Here is a 15,876-nt window from a genome sequence, read left to right as displayed (position 1 = left end):
GGGCCTCTGACCATCTATTTTCCAAGAGAAATGCAACCCTTAGCAAAAACAACACAGTTTCTTCATCCCCAACATGTCTCTTTCTCATAAACATAAACACAGTAGCAAGAATGGCAACAGTTATGCAAACCTAAAATTTTAATTTTTACTGTCAAGTTGGAAACGATGCTTTGATAGGATTTTTAAATAACTGACATCTGTTAACCCTTATCCAATATTTTAATTGGTTTAAAGGGTGACTCCTTGAGACACTGGCTTGTTTTCAATATATCCAAAAACCATGGGCTTAAGTTTACCAAAGTGCGGGAACTTTTTGACACAACTTGCACACTATAATTTTTTTATCAATTAAGAAGTGTTTTGTTCAACTGTTTTAAAAAATATGCGAAAACACTTTATTCCATGTACAATAATGTACATAAAGTTTAAGGTGGTCGCAAAAGAGACCAACAGTAATTAAGAGGTATATTTACAATCGCACATCACAGTAAATTGACAACCCCATTCACAGATTCAACATTTTGAGATACTGTTCTTGTGCTTAGTTACACACTGATGAAGTGAAGCTTTTATTCCATAGTTGAACTCCACTATTAACACCCACCCACAGTGTTCAGTACATGACTTTTTAAACCAAGTCATGTTCCCTGTTCTGAGTGTTCTTCGGGCAGTGTGACAGACTGACTTGAATTCTCAGTCTCTGCTTCCTCCTCACTCTCAGAACTGTCATTATCTTCATTTAGTTCATTTTCCATATCAGCAGCTGCATCTTCTCCTTGCAAAGGATTTTCATCAGGTTCATTTTCATCGAGTGCAACAAAGCCATTGTTATTTGAGATATTGAGATTCTCCTTCTCCTCAGTATAAACTTTTTGATGGCACATTGGACAAGTGTCTTGAATGTAGAGCCATTTCCGAAGGCAAAGTGCATGGAAGTAATGGTTACATGGAGTAATACGAGCAGATGTAGTAAACTCGTGGTAGCAGATTGCACACACGTCATCGATTTCACGTAATCGCTCTCCTTTGACTTCAGGAAGTGAGTTGATTTTCTCAACAGCTGTCCTGCGATTGATAAAGGTTTTCCAGCCATTCTTTGCCTGCAGGTAGATGTTGAAGTAGGCATGCAGACACATCATACAAGCCCGGATTTTGCTTCCTGATTCAAACACCATGGTGTAAGCACCATTCCCAAACATTATCACTCCAAATATAAACTCAATTATATTGCCCGTCGATCGAACATAGTAGACATAATCATCAAGCTTTTCCCATAGGACATTATAGTAGCCATCAATCATAAAGAGTACATACACAGTGATAGAAACAATAACCTTCAGGCAGAGTTCCACGCAGAATGCCGTAACAGCAAACAGCCATGTATTTAGTGCATAGTGGTGCCAAAGCATGTAACTGAGCAAAATTGGAAGAACAAAGAGGCAAGCTGAGACGAAGAGCACAGGAAAGTGTCTGCGAAATGAGGACACATGGGAGGCACTCAGAGACATTAGGACAGGGTCTGTCATTCCGTGGATAAAATGCAGGACTGCGGTCAGCAAAAGGCACATGTTTCGACTCAAGCGAACTAGTCTCTCTTCTGGCTTAAGCCCACTTAAACCAGTCTGCAGGGCCAAAATAAAAAATAAAACTGGTGCCACAAAACCAAGCCTTTTGTCGTCTTCATCAGTAGATCCAATAAAGGCCAGGATACCAAGCCCCAGGTAGTGAGCTATAGATGAAATCACAGCACTCATGCCTAATACAGTTAAAGTGGAATCACACCCGCTGACAATAAGGCTGCAAAATAACTCCCAAAAACTGTCCCAAGAAATCATGTAAAATTTAATGCCTGGATCAGTTTCTGCCATTTTGATGAAGAATGTTAATACAACAGCTTGAGCTGCCAGCCTCGTTAGCCAAAAGACCCGCAAAACTGATGGAAAACGAATCCTTTTCCATGTATCTTCCAGCAACAGTTGTAATCCATAAATGCGATACATGTGCCTTATAAGAAGATAGACATACCGTGAAGAGTAGTAGAACCGTTTAATTTTATAAACTAAAACGACCAGGGTGTATACTGTCAAAATGAAGCCTGAGGTAAAGACTAAAATCTGCCTGATGTGTAACGGCAATTCAATGATCAAGCCTACAAGAGGAATCAATAAATCCAGTATGATTAGCTGAGAATATATGGACTGGATATTTAACAGTGCAACGTAGCCAATTCCAAAGGCAAGCTGAAGGACAGAGAGTGCCATCCCTAAGGAAGGTCCTTTATGAGGAAGGAGCTGAACTCCAAAAGGTGTTGTATAAGAGGCACTGTGGAAGTTTATGTGCAAAAAAGCGTAATAGTTCACCATCACTGATGTTGCGGCTAGCAGAAGAGCGGAGCTGATCGTATAAAACTTGAAAAGTGATCTTTGTGACAGAATCAGAACAACACTGGATACAAAGACACCTAAAAGGAGGAGGAAAGGAGAGTTAGTTGTCTGCACACTCTAAAATGACAATTGCTCAATGACTCTAAAGCACATGTGCTTTGAACAAGTGTGACTGTTAAGTTTTCAGCCCTCTCTGTAAATTCAATCTACAGTTCAATTTTATAGAAGCTGTACTCCAATTAATCCAATCCTAGTAAATACTAATTTCCACGCAGCCCAGAATATCAACTCTTGAACAGGCATACCAGGGGGTCTGGCTTAATAGACTACAGTATAGTGTAAATGTCACTTTTATATGTAAAAGGTAAAGGTACCCCTGCCCGTACGGGCCAGTCTTGACAGACTCTGGGGTTGTGCGCCCATCTCACTTAAGAGGCCAGGGGCCAGCGCTGTCCGGAGACACTTCCGGGTCACGTGGCCAGTGACATCGCTGCTCTGGCCAGAGCCAGAGCCAGAGCCGCACACGGAAATGCCGTTTACCTTCCCGCTGGTAAGCGGTCCCTATTTATCTACTTGCACCCGGAGGTGCTTTCGAACTGCTAGGTTGGCAGGCGCTGGGACCGAGCAGCGGGAGCGCACCCCGCCGCAGGGATTCGAACCGCCGACCTTTCGATCGGCAAGCCCTAGGCGCTGAGGCTTTAACCCACAGCGCCACCTGCGTCCCCACTTTTATATGTACTGGGAAACAAAAAAACGTGTATAACTCGCTTTACTGCAATATTCGCTTACTGCGGTGGTCTGGAATCTTAACTCGCAATAATCTCTGAGGTATGCCTGTATATTCACTTGCTCCAAACTACTGAGGACAAATAAGCACAATTGAAATGAGGGCAAACTAATCACATGTTTGATAGCATCAATTAGGCCACCATCTCTACATACATTGCTGTTCCTCCGTAGCAGCTCAGACCTCCTACCAGCAAGTAGGAGATCATCAACACAGAGCAATATATACCAAAGTCATTATTGATTGGGGCCAGAGGGGGCCTTCTTAGTGATCACACCCAGACTGTGGGATTTGGTGCTCAGAGAGTTTCTTCACCCCTTCCCTGAGGGTCTTTTGCAGTAAGAGACCTTTCTTTTTAAGAAGGCATTGGTTGCTAGATGGGCATTTAGTTTTTTATGGCTTTGATACTTAGAAAAAACAGCAGTAAAAACTAGATAATAGCATTTAGTATTTGTTTGTACCTTGATTTCATTCATTCTATTTCCCCTCTGCATATAGGTTGTGTTGTGTTGTTTGCTTGTGTTTTTGGTAGGCATCCTGAACTTTTTCTAAATACAGACTGTATTTACATATATCATGTAAACAACAGGAATATAACAGGGGCTGCCAGCCTTCGTGGGCCCATGAGCAACTTGGAGAACTGGAACTATTATGGGCATCATGCACACACTGTGACCCCAACACACCACAACCTTTTTTACTGGCTACAATGAAATGCTCTTTTAAGCCTAATTTCAGTAGGAGAACTGAACCCTTTGAGTGCAAAGAAAGGCCTCTGGAGGTGCATCTTTGTCTGAAGGTGCCACATTGGCGATCAGCATTTTAAAATTACATTGTATGAAGGTAAGAAATGGTCTAGGGAAATAAAACAACCATTTATGGATGAGTGAACAGCACTGTAACTGTACTTAACATCACAGCCTGTTGCTGCGTATTATACCAATCACTGATTTACATAGTGGTTACGCTTACACAAACACTGAAAACACTTGTTTTTCCAACCCCACAGCAGTATGTTCTTATACAATAAGAGTGCATACCAGGCATTTCTTATGGTGTTTTAATACAAAACCTGCAGGTGTGTCAATGACAGGGTTAACAAGCAATATAGCCAACAGCCGAGCCCCATTATCATGCAGTTTCACTCTACCATCTGGGTTTTTTGCCAAAATGGGGAAAGAAAGAACCATGTACATCACCTGGAGCTCCTTGGAGGAAAAGGTGGTATATAAATTTAATAAATAAAATAAAACCCATCAATATTTGCAGGCTGGGGCTCCTAATAGATTTTTGTGCCCTATCAATTAAGAATTTGAGGTTTTCTGATGAATACTGCTTGCCTATTCTGACGACAAGAAGGCTCACGACTGGAAGAGATCAGTGATTAATTAAATGATTAGAGCAGGCATATCCAAAGTGCGTTTCGGGGGCCTAATCCGACCCCTGTGGCAGTTTATTTCCTAGGTTAAAATCCTTTAAAAACCCTCAACCACTTCAACCCTAAAAAAAGGGTCAACAACTTTGGCTGGCCCTTGCAGCCCTTCACTTCATCAAATCTGGCCCTCTTTGAAAAAAGTTTGGACACTACTGGATTAGAGACTGTTTGAGCATATTACACAGATCCTGGTCTGACTACACTGGTTACCAATTCGTTTCCAGGCCCAATTCAAAGTGCCTATAAAGCCTGTCGGGTATGTTTTATTTTATGCTTTGCATGCCTGCTGTTTATTTGTTAGTAAAACTGTTTTGGCTCCCCTTCCACCTACTCATTCCTTTTGTCCTGATATCCTTGGGAAGAACTGCTGTATTTGGCAGCACAAGGGTGGTATATAAAGTCAGAAAATAAAAAATAAATAAAATGTAAGTATCGGACAGACAGCACAAGATGGATTTTAACATACAGTGGTACCTCGGTTTACGAACTTAATCTATTCTGGAAGTCCGTTCTTAAAGCAAAACTGTTCTTAAACCGAGGTGTGCGCTTTCCTTAATGAAGCCTCCCGCCGCTGGTGCCCTTCCACCGTTCGGCTCCATTCTTAGACCGAGGTAAAGTTCGCAAACTGGGACACTATTTCCGGTTTTGCGGAGTTCTTAAACCGAATATTTCGTAAACAGGGCTGTTCTTAAACCGAGGTACCACTGTACTTGCTTTTACCTATGAATGAAATGGTTCATGAAGACCTCAAATTGGGCCAATGGCCCATGTATTATTACACAGTATATGAGAGTAGAAAACTTTCTACTGGATTTCGGGAAAAGGCATATCTAAGATGAGAATTATTTGTATCATTCAAAACACTAGTCAATATCATCTGAAACACTGCATTTAGCATTGGTATTTCATGCTAAAACTGATTTGCTTGCACAATTTATGACGCAGCCTAGCAGCCATTTGTCGGCAAGTGCTTGACAGCGCTCCTTTTTCTACTGTCCCAAGCAGCCATGAAAACAGGTCCATGAGCAAGTTTTTTATTTAACCACTCGCCTAGTCATCACTGGCAACCAGGAATTCCATGCAGGTAAGTGTGTGAGAAATTCCAACTAAACATCAGGAAGAACTTTCTGACAGTAAGAGCTGTTCAACAGTAGAATGGACTCCCTTGGGAGGTGGCGGACTTTCCTTCCTTGGAGGTTTCTAAGCAGAGGTTGGATGGCCATCTGTCATGGATGCTTTAGTTGAGATTCCTGCCTTGTAGGGGGTTGGACTAGATGACCCTCGGGACCCTTCCAACTCTACAATTCTATGAAATTATCTCCAGGTCAGTGAGCAGGCTGGAGAAGAAGGGGCAGAATGCTATTTCTGCTACAGCAGCTCACTCTGTTTTTGCACTGGTCACAAAGAAAAGGGTTTTACTGCCTCCACAGCCCCTGTTTGAGCCAGCAATCCCCCATCCCGTCTTTTTACTCATAAGCATGGGTGTGGTGGGCAGCATTGCCTCACTTCACTATTATTATTATTAAACTTGTATACTGCCCTTCATCTGAAGATCACAGGGCAGTTCACAACATTAAAATAAAAAATGAAAACACATAAAACAAAAATGAAAGCAAACAAAACAACAACCCCCCCCCCTTACAGGCAGAATTAAAAGGCCACAGAATATTAATCAATACAATAAATTCCACAAAGCCAGGAAAGGTAATCTTGCCACCTCAAGAGTAGGGTGGGGCTGTCAACGCACCAGAATTCCCCACCTCTCCTGCAAGACAGTAAGCTTCCCCCAGCTTGTATATTGGGAACATGCTGGGAACAACATAGTCTGCATCTCTAAGAAATGGAACCTGAGTGAACTGTAGGTTTTCAGAGAGTCAAGGTGGAGGAAGGTCAGAACTGCAACCCCCTTTATGAGTAAACAGCACACAAGTAAAAATGCTTCCAGGCTGGTAACTTTGGGGGGCTTACTAACAGAATTGCCGTGAGCCCTGTGGGACTATATTTGGCTGGATGGGTCACAAGTAATTCAGGCCTCACTTAAAGGACCATTACAATCAATCTGGAAAACAAGCAGCAGCGACCAGAATGATCAGAGGCTGCTGAATGCAGATTAAGAGCTTGGTCATGCCTTACAATAATTATTATTGGAGAAGCACATGAGTTATTAGTGCACTGATCTGAAGTTAACTCATAAGGAAAATTAACAAATCTGTTTATAATCTAATAGTGATTGTTATTTCTCAAATCCTCTTTAGCTGAGACGCAATATGATTGTACTCCAGAAAATATTGGTGGTGGCACTGGCGAGGGGAATAGCGCTATTAGTTAAAAAAATTAAGTATATACTTTTTCCATTATGGGGTTTTTTTAAAAAAAGGATTTAGAGCCACTAGTTAGTCATAAGAGCAAAGAACCTGGTTTCAAAACCACAAGATAGAGTATTCATTGGGTTTCAACTATTGCCCAATGGGCCAGAAAGAGTTCCCTATCACGGGGATGAAGCAGTGGATCTACTAAGATTCTTTGGTGCATTCAAGGCAAATGGGTAAGAAGTGCTCAAGTGGTATAGTAGTTAGTGTCTCCTCTTCTGGCTTAAAATAACTTGTTTATAACAGTGACCTTTCACTCATACTGGACAGCAAACCTATATTCCTCCCAGAGGAAAGTAGTGAGACGCTACTTCTATTCTTTCCAAATTGGAATGAGGGAATAAACTTATTTGGACGGATTTACTAGGACAACATTTATTCAACGTTCCTGTAAGGCTTGGCGGGAACAAGGATTTTGGATCAAAATATAGTCCCTAGAAAACAAAGGAAACGTCAAGTGAAGCTTGTCTTTTTTTAACTGTTTTACTGAGGTGAGAGTAACCAGAGTATGCAAAGGTGTTGTAAATGTTAACATTCTTTATACCAGTGTTTGAAACTACCATTGTTCTAGGTGCATTTTGTGACAAGGAATTTTATTAGTGTGAGCAGTTTCTGAGCTCTGGGCACAGTTCTGAACGTAAGATATCAGATTAAAACTGCAGAGTGGAAATAAAGGAAGACCTTCTTCTGCCTCCCCACTTCCAGCCACTCTCTGAAGACTGGAGAAGAGACCTTCTTAAGAATATTAAGGGGTGGGCAGGGGAAGGACTAGACCATGTGGAAAATGAACGTAATGTTTTAGCTGCAGTTCATTCATTTTCAGCTTTGTATTCTTGTTATTAAAAAAGTGCACCTAGACATTCCGTTGTTGCGCCCATAACCTAGGTTTAAGGTGCCATTTAGCTCCTAGCTTTCCTATCTCAGTTTCTAACATGGCTTTACACACTGTATATTTGTATTTGGACATGAAATTACTGCAAAGTGTTCTAAATAATGTGTAATTGGACATGCAATTCTGACTTCCCAATAAAAGGGGGAAAGCTGATGTTGGCTTCTAAATCAAAAGTGTCTCAATGAAAAATACAAGAATCACTATCCTAGTAATTAAAGCAAGGGGAAATAACCTTTTAGATGTATATCAACTGCATGATTATTCAATGTGTTTTCTAAGGGGAAAGGTTATAGACTGCCAAATGATCTCTGGATGAAAGATTAACTGCTAAATATTACCGTATATCTCTCAGGAAATTGTCTTTTCTATCTGTAATCTCATTATACTAGCTACAGTGCCCACATGGGCCAGCAAATAAGGAGCTCTCTTATCTATAGCCATACGTTTGAGTAAGGGAAAAAAGGTAAAGGGACCCCTGACCATTAGGTCCAGTCGTGACCGACTCTGGGGTTGCGGTGCTCATCTTGCTTTATTGGCCGAGGGAGCCGGCGTACAGCTTCCGGGTCATGTGGCCAGCATGACTAAGCCGCTTCTGGCGAACCAGAGCAGCACACGGAAATGCTGTTTACCTTCCCGCCGGAGTGCTACCTATTTATCTACTTGCATTTTCATGTGCTTTCGAACTGCTAGGTGGGCAGGAGCTGGGACTGAGCAACGGGCGCTCACCCCGTCGCAGGGATTCGAACCGCCGACCTTCTGATCAGCAAGAAGAAGAGGAGGAGTTTGGATTTGATATCCCGCCTTTCACTCCCCTTCAGGAGTCTCAAAGCAGCTAACAATCTCCTTTCCCTTCCTCCCCCACAACAAACACTCTGAGAGGTGAGTGGGGCTGAGAGACTTCAAAGAAGTGTGACTGGCCCAAGGTCACCCAGCAGCTGCATGTGGAGGAGCGGAGACGCGAACCCGGTTCCCCAGATTACGAGACTACCGCTCTTAACCACTACACCACACTGGCTCTCCTAGGCTCTGTGGTTTAACCCACAGCGCCACCCATGTCCCGAGTAAGGGAATATGCCAGTATAAATTTAAACCATTCAAGATATATCCAGAGTAGGACTGGGCAATATTATCAATATGAGGACGCAGACCACAATGACAGCTTCACTCGGCCAGCGGTATATCGCTGGTGAAACTGCTGCCGCTTGAATCCCTCTGCCTCCAGGGTACTATGGGAAAAACAAACTAGCTGGGAGCTGGAGGCAGAGTGGCAGTTTCATCAGCAATATACCACAGGTGAAACCACAATCACACTCTGCCCCGGCAGAGAGAGAATCAAGCTGAATCAGCGAGGAGCGTGCTGCTGCCCTCGCCTCAGACAAGCAGTTTTAAGGAGCCCCCGACCCGCACAAGCCAACGGCGGGATGGGGGCTCTGTTAAAATGTTCCCCCTTTCCAGCTGAGAGAGCCTAATTCTGCTCCTGCTTGCACGGGAGTAGGAGTGGGAGCAGGGCTGCTCAGCTGGGGAGCGTGAAGCCGACTGGATATGGAGAGAACTGTACATTTTAGGATATTCATAAATTAATACGTGAGTGCAGATTATGTAAAACCATTTGTATCTCCAACATACAACTGCTCTATATAATTACAAACAATATTCTCAGTATCTCAACAAACCCAACAAAAATCTAAATCCTTGAAGATAATCTACCATAGCATTCTGAAAATCAAACTCTATACCATTCTCTCTCCAAAATTATATAAACAGGTGTCATTTTGTTTGAGGAGTATCTGAAGTAATTCTGGTCTCTTGATAATCTTCTCCGTAATTGCAATAACACATACTCTAAGTAATCAGGTTTTCATTTCTGGGATTTTATCATCCTTCCAAAGTCTAACCAAAGCATTTTAGCTAGAACTGGATACAGTCATACCTCATGTTATGTTCTTTCGGGTTACGTCCTGCGGCAACCCAGAAGTACCGGAAAGGGTGACTTCCGGGTTTCGCCGCTTGCGCAGAAATGCTAAACCGTGCTTCGCGCATGCGCACAAGTGCCACATCGCCCTGCGCACCTGCGCAGATACGGCGCTTCAGGTTGCACTCTTTTCATGTTGCAAACGGGCCTCCGAAACAGATCCCGTTCGCAACCAGAGGTACCACTGTATTGGATATGAGGCATGGTCAAAAATATGCAATAGAAATGAATTCTAAGAATTCTCTGCAAATGAATACAGTGGTGCCCCGCAAGACGAATGCCTCGCAAGATGAAAAACTCGCTAGACGAAAGAGTTTTCCATTTTTTGAGGTGCTTCGCAAGACGAATTTCCCTATGGGCTTGCTTCGCAAGACGAAACGTCTTGCGAGTTTGTTTCCTTTTTCTTAAAGCCGCTAAGCCGTTAATAGCCGCTAAGCCGTTAATAGCCGTGCTTCGCAAGACGAAAAAACCGCAAGACAAAGAGACTCGCGGAACGGATTAATTTCATCTTGCGAGGCACCACTGTAAATGCTATGACCTATCATAATACACCAATTCCTTAAAATTTCTGTCAAGTAAATCACTCACATATATTTCCACTATCCTTTGACTAGAGTTATGGCCCTGAACCAAAATTGCAACTAGATATGAGGAAAACGTATCAGACAACCCAGGGCTTATCTAGACATGACCCATGAATCACAGTATCTGAACACCCTATTGATTCCTAGAAGAAGAAAGCACATCCAAATGTTTAAGTTCAAGTTTAAGACTTATTATGAAAACTCAATGATACACAACCTTCTCCCTGACTATGAAATACCCAGAAGTCAAATTGTAATGTACTAGGGACAATCAGCTTCTATCTCTTACCACAAGCAAAGCCTCCCACAATTAGCTTAGCAGACCATGGTCCCAATCCAGAGAAGTTACATTCCAAAAGTCCCCCTGAAATTAACAGGAAATGCTTAATGCAGGTAAATAGTACTAGTTTCAGCAGAATTAAGCACAACTAACAGTCTCAATTGGTGCCCCAAATTAATTCATAGTTCAACACTTTCCAATAAATTATGCTGCAATGTTATGCACACCTGCTATTAAGTCCCATGGAAAAGAATACACCTGCATAGACGTGCATAAGATTGTCTCAACTTCCTTAAAAATCTTAAGAAAAGTGTTAGTTTATTTTTTTCTGAAACACAAGGTCCCACGATATTTATAGGAGGAAGAACGGGGAACAATACAAATCTCTAAAACAGCAAGGGCTTTTATAATATTGCTACTCTTTTTTAAATCAAGGCTTTTAAATTTAAGAAAAAAAGAGCCCCTATACAAGCTGCATCCATTTTCTAGACTACACTGATCCAGATTTTTATTTTTTATTTATGCAATTTGTATACTACCCTTTATCTGAAAATCCCAGGGCGAGCCAGATGAACAAGATGAATGTGGTTTATGTAAATTTTGAGATAAAGAAGGAATACAATTCTAAATACAAGGGCTTCCATTCTAGACTCTCCTCATCCCCTAATCCTTGCAAGAAAGGATAGTTATCAAATGGCCCTAATCACTTAATCTTATCATTTTACCCTTAGCAGAGATCATCCAGTAACTGACCTGATAGATCTCATTTATAAGATTAGCTTCAAAGCACTCAATTTTGATGCATCTTCACAATGGAATGAGAATAGACATGTTTAATTACATGTTTACAACTTTACCACCCCCTCATCGTCATTATCACACAAACTATGACCATGGAAACTGAAGCACACAGCACTTAAACGCCTCACCCTGCTATGGGGGGAGGGAATTCCACCTCTTTTATTATTAGTGTTTCTATAGTAAGTGATGAGTCACCAGTTGAAGTTACACCCCCTGAGCATTATGCTCTGCAACACCCTTTCAGCTCTTACTCCAATGTACCTATTATTCTGGCTTAATGCCTATCAGGCCACGTTCCGGACACAAATATCAAGCTTGCAGAACAGAACTAGGGTTTACCCAGTAACACTATCACAACTGTCATAGTTTAATCTCCAAACCAAAGTACTGTATATGGCAACGGGGAGGAAGGCAGGGGCAAAAACCAATTCCACATTTGCATACTGCATTGCTGTCTAGTTCAGAGATCAGACATCACAGACTGCTCAGAACTTGTTTATACGGTATGGAGAAATCCAATAATGATTTGAAGCACCAAGGGTTGTAATATGCAATATAGGTTTCTATACACCCTGTATGGTACGCTCTCCCAGTGTCAGTAAAGCATACTTCTGGTCATGTGATGGAACTTCACATGATGCCCTTTAAATCTTCTCTGCAGAGTTGGTGGATCCTCTGGAGCAGATTTTTAACAGAGAAAGGTGAAATCCCACTGCACAAACAGAAGTCTGCTAAGGCAATGCAATACAACTTAGCTTCACTTAGGAAATGTGACGCTGAGTTTCATAAAAGAAAAGTCCATCCGTCCCCATCCACCACAGTATAAATGTGCTCTAAGCAAATCAGCAGATCTCGTCAGGCTAATAGTTATGGTAAAACTCAATTATGTAAAAGCTTTTATAGAGCTCTGCACTAAATTAAATTGGAGCTGACAGGTAAATTCATTAGAATGTAATTTGGAATGCAACATAAAGATGAAAGAATGAGGAAGATAGGAAGAGCTGTTAACAAGCAATATCCTCTACCAGATAATAGTTCACAAATACATGTGCCATTCTTATTATTATCAGCTGCTTTTCTTCACAAAGTTACCCAAAGCACATGTTACTTGTGGCATATAAAAACCACTTGAAAGTGGGGGAAAGAGAAGCGCCTGCCAATCTAGCAGTTCGAAAGCACCTCCGGGTGCAAGTAGAAAAATAGGGACCGCTTACCAGCGGGAAGGTAAACGGCGTTTCCGTGTGCGGCTCTGGCTCGCCAGAGCAGCGATGTCACGCTGGCCACGTGACCCGGAAGTGTCTCCGGACAGCGCTGGCCCCTGGCCTCTTAAGTGAGATGGGCGCACAACCCCAGAGTCTGTCAAGACTGGCCCGTATGGGCAGGGGTACCTTTACCTTTTACCTATTTACATTTATCTGATCCTTTGGAGGAGATTTTTATCACATGCAAGCAGATAAATGACTGTTTTCAAGTCTGGTTTCCACACCATTTCATGTGACATTTCTTGCACGAATAGCACTTCTGTGCAGGAAAAAGCAAGCAAACTGTTTTATCATATACAAAAACCATGCATATCTATTTTGTTGTCTGTATGTGACTAGTTATCTGAATAATATTGTTCTAAACAGACAATTGCTATCTAGGTAAGAATCATAGAATTGTAGAGTTGGAAGGGACAAGGGTCATTTAGTCCTCCTGCAATGAAGGAATCTTTTGCCCAACGTGGGGCTTCAACCCACGACCCTGCGATTAAAAGTCTCATGTTCTACGCACTGAGCTACCCCAGCACAAATTGGAAACTGGTTCTGCTTGAACCAAGCTATGATGACCAAATTACCAGCAGGCCTATTGCAAAAAAGCAGAAGGCATTGAAACACTAGAGGTTATAGTTAACAGTTGGGCAACCTTAGCCCAACACAAGATCATAAAAGGTCATTTTACAGTCAACAAGCTGTCCCTGGCAAATGTTTAGCAAACTAGGCTCTTATAAAACTTCCAGTGCTTGGGACTAGCTTTCACTACTCTTAATTTTAGGGGAGAAAACCTATACTGTACTTATTTTGACTGAAATTTAAAGGATTGTAGCTTAGCTAACAATCCTAGGGAAGCAGGAAGTCTGACCCAGGTGTCAGCATTAAATAAACTAGGGGTTTCCCAAACTGTAGTCTGTGTGCCAACAGTGATCCACAAATTTCATATTGATCCTTAAGTGTATTTTTATTGTGTTTATGTGTGAATACAATCTGAATCATACCATGCAATGCAAACTGTGATATAATAAAAGTTAGAAAAGAAGCAATTAAAAAACAATAAAAAATAGACAGCATCTAGCACAGTGTGTCATAACTGTGACAACAGGTAGAAAAATTATTAAGTGATCCACCAAGACCAAGTGGTCTGCGGGAGCAAAAGGTTTGGGAAGCCATGAAAAAAAGAACATGGACACATCTCACTGGAAATCTGGGTGTGAAGAAAGCAGAGCTAGGAAAAAGAGATACATTCACTGTGCAAAAGACTACAGTAAACGTTTAGCCTATTCTAGCCAGATCAATAAGCGTACATTTTCACCCTTTAGCATCCTTCAAAAGTGTCCTTCAGGCCCCTAACTCTAAATGGCTGAAGATGTGCTGCTGTTTCAACACTTACTTCTGGGTCAACCGCGGATTAGCAAACATCCTTTTTACAAGGACAACCACCACAACCACCAACCCGGTGCAGTTTTGATGCTCTCAAGGGGAAAGGAGGAGGTGGTTTAGGGAGGATTCACGCCCGAGAAAAACAGGTAGGCGATCGCCCTCTTTTCTCCCCAACGCCAATGAAAAGTAAGAGTGCAGGAAAGTTGCCGCACAAGGAAGCGCAGAGAAGGCACGGCTTCTTCTGTCACCACAGAAGAAGCTTCTTCCGGGGTGGCGGAGAAAAGGAGATGTATCCCCCACCCCCACAAAAAAAAAAATCCTTTCTCTCCACCTCCTGAGTAGCCTATAGGAAGGGAAGGGGATGACAGAATTGTAGAGTGGGAAGGGATACCCGGGGGTCATCTAGTCCAGTGTTTCCCAACCTTTGGGCTCCAGCTGTTTTTGGACTACAACTCCCATCATCCCTAGCTAGCAAGACCAGTGGTCAGGGATGATGGGAATTGTAGTCCAAAAACAGCTGGAGACCAAAGGTTGGGAAACACTGATCTAGTCCAACCCCCTGCAAGGCAGGAACCGTTTGCACCACGTGGGGCTCGAACCCGCGACCCTGAGGTCTCGTGATCTATACCTACTGAGGTAAAATTGGGACGGAGGTGAGGTGTGGAAGGCCCACCCCACCCCTTTCTCTCTCCCCCCCCACCCCCAGCGATAGGCATATAAATGGGGTGCTGGTGAGGAGTGGGGGAAGGGTCTCTCACCCATCAGCCGCAGCAGCCCCCCCAGGAGGCCGGCCCACAGGGAGTCTCCGGGGAACACCGGGGACGAGTTGAAGATGGCGTCGATGAGGAAAAGGCTGGGCACCCGCAGCGCCACCTCGGCGCCGGCCCGCAGCCACGGGCCCAGCCGCTGAGGCGGCGGTTGAAGGGGGCCCGGGGCCGCCATCCCCGAGACCCCGCCGCCTCCTGTCCGTCTCTGGGCGGGCGGCGGGGGGAAGGCAGAGAAAGGGCACGGCGATGACGGCGGCCGCCAGTTACCGCCGGACTCTCGCCGCCCGGGACCCCGGACGCAGGGACGTTGCCGACGCCGCCGACACCAGCGCTCGCGAGGAGGCCGCCGCCATCATGTCCGCGATGCCTGCCTGCCTCTTCCTCCCTCCTCCTCATCCGCCGCCCGCCCGCCAGCCAGCCAGCCCGCCAGCCGGCGCGCGCCGCCGCCTCCTCCTCCTCCTCCTGCAGCAGCAGCTACGTAGCTGCCGCGGCCCTCTCAGAAACAACGGGACGGGCGGGGGGGGGGAGGAGGGGAGTGGGCGGGGCCACGGCGTCCTCCCCGTCACAATGCCCCGCCCCGCCAATAGGCAGCCGGTGCTGGCGGCGGCGGCGGCGGGGTTGGTGGGTGGAGTTTAGGACTAAAAAAAAAAAACCTCACCCATCACCACCAACTGCCAAGGGTAACTGTCGAATGAGCGGCGCGAGCGCACCTCGTGCCCGCCAATCCGGAGCCGCCAGCGCCGTCGCCGCGCTCGCGCTCGGAGGTTTGTTTTTTTCGCCCCCCTCAGGCGAGTTGTTGGTCGCCGTCGTCGTCGTCGTCGTGGGTCTGACCTCAGTGCCTCCTAGCTGAGGAGAGGGAGCGTGCTGAGGGGATCCCGGCTCCGAGCGGATTCTTCCTCAGCAGCGTTTCGAATTATTGATCTGATAAAATTTGTACACTTGATTGTAAAACAAGCCACACAGACAGAC

At 44.1% G+C, this 15,876-nt stretch overlaps 1 protein-coding gene and 1 long non-coding RNA gene across 3 annotated transcripts in view; both read right to left on the bottom strand.

Moving 5' to 3' along the window:
- LOC307220600 overlaps window positions 1–15,876 on the bottom strand; it is a 54,650-nt gene that overhangs the window by 25,146 nt on the left and 13,628 nt on the right. The gene's annotated exons all lie outside the window — the stretch shown is intronic.
- Window positions 372–15,334, bottom strand: RNF139 (ring finger protein 139). The gene is made up of 2 exons (XM_079984324.1): window positions 14,899–15,334; window positions 372–2,461 (listed from the first exon to the last, which is right to left on the bottom strand). The coding sequence occupies exons 1-2, from the start codon at window positions 15,080–15,082 to the stop codon at window positions 639–641; spliced, it is 2,007 nt and encodes a 668-aa protein (XP_079840450.1). The 5' UTR covers window positions 15,083–15,334; the 3' UTR covers window positions 372–638.

This window comes from Podarcis cretensis (assembly GCF_951804945.1).
Source record: "Podarcis cretensis genome assembly, chromosome: 7".
Lineage (NCBI taxonomy): Eukaryota > Metazoa > Chordata > Lepidosauria > Squamata > Lacertidae > Podarcis > Podarcis cretensis.
The sequence above is the reverse complement of the archived record's forward strand: the minus strand, read 5'-3'. Positions and strand labels throughout refer to the sequence as shown.

Bases quoted from the DNA above. Each gene is read 5' to 3' on its own strand.
- RNF139 (XM_079984324.1), bottom strand. From the start codon at position 15,082: ATGGCGGCCCCGGGCCCCCTTCAACCGCCGCCTCAGCGGCTGGGCCCG. The intron at 2,462-14,898 runs GTGAGAGACCCT...TCCTCCTTTTAG, and splicing joins GGGGCTGCTGCGGCTGATGG to GTGTCTTTGTATCCAGTGTT.